The sequence below is a fragment of the Belonocnema kinseyi genome, chromosome 2, assembly GCF_010883055.1.
Source record: "Belonocnema kinseyi isolate 2016_QV_RU_SX_M_011 chromosome 2, B_treatae_v1, whole genome shotgun sequence".
Classification (NCBI taxonomy): Eukaryota; Metazoa; Arthropoda; class Insecta; order Hymenoptera; family Cynipidae; genus Belonocnema; species Belonocnema kinseyi.
In genome coordinates, this window is record NC_046658.1 from 44,352,606 (window position 1) to 44,356,780 (window position 4,175).

The 4,175-nt window shown below is 29.7% G+C and overlaps 1 protein-coding gene across 1 annotated transcript in view; it reads right to left on the minus strand.

The window, feature by feature from the left end:
• Nucleotides 1–3,879, minus strand: part of LOC117167384 (facilitated trehalose transporter Tret1-like) — an 8,415-nt gene extending 4,536 nt beyond the window's left edge. Inside the window, exon 1 of the mRNA XM_033352272.1 lies at nt 3,698–3,879. Coding sequence (XP_033208163.1) covers nt 3,698–3,842 — 145 coding nt within the window. The 5' untranslated portion in view covers nt 3,843–3,879. The remainder of the gene's footprint in view (nt 1–3,697) is intronic.
• Between the last annotated feature and the right edge of the window lie 296 nt (nt 3,880–4,175).

The window sequence follows — 4,175 nt, forward strand, 5'->3', positions numbered from 1 at the left end:
TTATTATTACACATCATAATGTGCAGTGGACACTGTTATATAACTGTGACGTAACAGTTATGGAAGAGAAAAAAGCATTTCTCTAACTGATTAGGAGTAGAGTTAGACCAGAAGATGAGTAATGTCCTCCTATATAGAAGTGACATTTCCGCAACAACAGTACAGAAATGTTACTCTGTTACACAACCATGTTCTGTCAGAGATTCGCAGCAATTCTATACCAGCGTTATATGTCATGAAATATTTTTTAGAACAATTTAGGAACAGTGTTACCGAGTAAAATTGATCTGTAAAATTGCCGCAACGAATATGTGTTAGAACGCTTTTGCATGGATTGTAATAATTCCTTAACAGTCTTAAAAGGATATGTTATAAATTATACTTTTAGGCAATTTCCCTTTTGGGGTAGGCGTGACTTACTTTGTGAGGAAGGGAGTAATGTGGGAAATAGAATGTCGATGTTTAGATTCACTCAGTTTGCTCAAGTTGCCGATCAACTTCTCTATTGATGGCCCCAAGTTAATAGCCTCGCAAAGTTGTAATGTGAGGCTCTCCATACTCTTTTTATAAACTATTTTTTGCCACACTTTTCTGTTGTGACATACCTCTCTTTTTGCTTCCTTCACATCCATGCCTTTTTTTATTTAAGCTATTGTATTTCCATGGCTTCTTATGCCTCTTCGAATCAGGGCTTTATTTACATATTCAAAGCATTCTTTTTGCGGTATTCCTCTGAGCACACTGCCATTCACCTTCCTTGTATACAATTTTTTCATTGGTCCTTTATCATTCATTCTCTCAACATGTCCAACACATCTTAGAAATTTTTTCCAAATTTATCAACTATTGTCTCCTTTACGCCACATTATTTGAGAATCATCTCATTACTCGCTTTGTTCTTCAGTGTTTTGCCACATATCATGAGCAGGAATGTCATGCTAAGCGCGTCAATTTTACTCTTATCCTTTTCTTGATAGGTCCAACGTTTTGCTACCGTACAGTAGATTTAATCTAAATATACCCGTGCAGCAATTCTAATATGTATCTGCTCGGGGCTAGATCAAGCAGAATTTGGACCAAATCGGGCTATCTATATGGGGCCAGGCTCGAAATTAAACGCGATATCCGATCGGGGCCCAAGCGCAGCGCCCAGAGATAACTCGGTCTGAACCGGTTGGGCCCATATTAGTTTATTTTTATTATTCTTAATTAAAAGGGATTCTTAAATAAAATAATATTATAATCGTATATATTAGCTGCTAAACTGAAGTTTAATAATATAAAAATCAGATTATCAAACAGATCACGATATGAAAACATTGGAGTATGTAAGGCTCGAAACGAAATTCTTTTTTAACACTTTTTTGGAGAAAACGGAAAAAGCTGAAAGGTGCAATATAAAAGCCATTATTTGTGTATGGTGAAATATTTAAGTATTTTGCCATATGTTTTTTTTTTAATTTTTAAATTGAAGTTGCTTTCCAGTTCTATATTGAAATTAAATGTAAAAAGTTATTTTGAAATAAGCGAATTATAATATTGCACTGGCAATTCATACTAATGATATAAAATCACCTAAAAATACGTGAAAAAATATATATATTCTTATGATATTACTGTTGATCTAATTCGTTGTCACATTCAACACATTAACTATTACTTCTGCTTCTTTTCTTCTAAAAAAATAACCTTATTTCGAGATTTTTCTGTTTTCTAAATTTCAATCTGTATCTTTAAAAAATTTCAAGAGATTTCAAAAGATTTTTGAATGATTTTAAATATTTGAGGATGTTTTAAATATGTCAAGGAATTTTCAATTTATTTTTTCAATTTAAAGGATTTTCAAAGAATTAAAATAATTTTAGAAGGGTTTTTTTCTAGTTCAAAAGCACTTTAGAAATCTTAAAAAAACGTTCTGGGCATTTCAAAAAGACTTTGAAGAATTTGAAAATTTTTAAAAAATTTTAAAAGATGCCAAGCAATTTTCAAGAGCTTCAAAAAATTTCAAAAGATTTTAAGGATTTCAAACATTTGAGGATGTTTTAAAAGATTTCAAGGAATTCTCAAATTATTTTTATAATTTAAAGGAATTTCGGAGAATTAAGAAAATGTTAGAAGCGTTATTTTAGAAAATTCAAAAGTACTTTATCAGGCTCATTTCGCCCCCCCCCCCTTATCTCTCTCTCTCTCTTTTTTTTTCTTTCTCTTTTTCTTTTCCTCATCTTCCAAGTGATTGTTAAAACTCCTCATTTCAGTAGAACTGCCCGTTAGAATATACCCTGTAAGGAATATCAAAATATTTTGAAGGAATTGCAATATTTGAAAGTATTTAAAAATATTCCAAGGAATTTCCAATTAATTACGGTAATTTAATTTGAGATTTTGAAAGGTTTGATATATTTTAAGATATTTTAATAGATTCCAAGGAATTTTCAGTGGATTTTAATACTGTAGTATCAGATTTTAGATATTTTAGGGTTTTTTAAAATTTTAAGGAATTTTTAAGAGCTTGGAAATTTGCAGGAGATTTCAAAAGATTTTTAAGGATTTTAAATATCTAAATATATTAAAGGAATTTCAAAGAATTTTAACAATTTTAGCACTTACTTTAAAAAATTCCAAAGTGCTTTAGAAATCTTTAAAAGGTGTCAAGGTTTTTCAAAAGATTTTGAAGGTTTCGAAATACTTGAGAGTATTTTAAAAGATTCCACGGCATTTTCAATTGATTACAGTAATTTAATATGATATTTTAAAGGATTTGATATATCTCAAGATATTTTAATAGTTTCCAAGGAGTTTTCCATTAATTTCAAAAATTTAATATAAGATTTTAAAAGATTTGAAAATTTTCAGGGTATTTTTAAAATTGCAAGGAATTTTCAAGAGCTTTGAAAAATTTGTTTTCTGAAAATTTATCTATTTATAAAATTAATATGTTTAAAAGTACAGAAAAAAAACTTCAGAATTAGTATTATAGCCTATTTTTTGAAAAAAATCGGGTTTCTTTGAAAATTCAGAACTTGGCGCCTATTAAGGATAAAAGATTCAATTTCTTTCATTTTCTCAACATTTATTCTAGTTTAATTGCACTGCTGATTATTTTGCTGTAAAACGCTATGGGGCGGGACAGTCTACAAAATTTGTTATTTCAATGAGGACTTCTCAATCAAACATTTTAGCAAACGAGCGCGCTGTACCTACTTAATGCGGTGAAAAAGTACCAGTTTTCCAGACTAATTCAAAAATATGAAAATCCTTAAATCGAGCTTACAGTTAGCTGTTTCAAAAACAAAAATTACTGTGTTCAAATATATTTTAGATTTATTGATTTGGTTATTAAGTACTATTCTGTTTAAGCTACAAATCTTTTCCTATAATTCAAATAGGAAATGAATTTATAAATAATTACATCATCATTGCGTTTTAGGAAAAGTCAATTTGACCAAACGGAAAATATACGTCATTACTAGCTAAGGTCTCTAGTAACTAAACTTCAAGTTAAACGTGTAACGTATCTGTTTCACAATCAAGTTTTTCTAAAGACAAAATTAAAATTCCAAAGTCCGGAAAAATTTTAGCTCAACTAATTGTAGGTTATTCGTCAGTATAAATAATATTTATATAAAAACTGACAACTTGATGAAATTCACAAGAGAATATATAATCTAAAAGTTACATACTTTTTTATTTTACTCACCAAAAATTCCAGCTACATATTGATGAAATTGACTTCCCTTTTCTTCAAATGACTTATCACTCACTTCCGTCTTTTTATTATCTTCATTTATCTCACTAGTGGCCCGAAATAAACTGTTTGGTTCAATCGAGTTCTTGAATTTCATTATCCGGGAGTACTAACGTTCACTATAACGTATTACTCGTGGCACGACTCGAACTTGACTTCTTTGTATAGTTATAGACATAAAGAGTGTTGAATCCAGTATTATTACGTAAGTAACTTTAAAGTAACGTGTTGTTATTATGAAAACAGAAAATCTATGATTCTGAGAATGTGAGATGCTCAATTATATACATTTGTATATTTTTCCGACACAAAGGACAACACTCGTATAATATTGTGATGCTTTATGCAACACATGAATACTAAAATTGCAGGTTGTATACTAGGGAGATCGTAAACAAAGTTAAACCCAGTGAGGCAAAATTCTACTGAT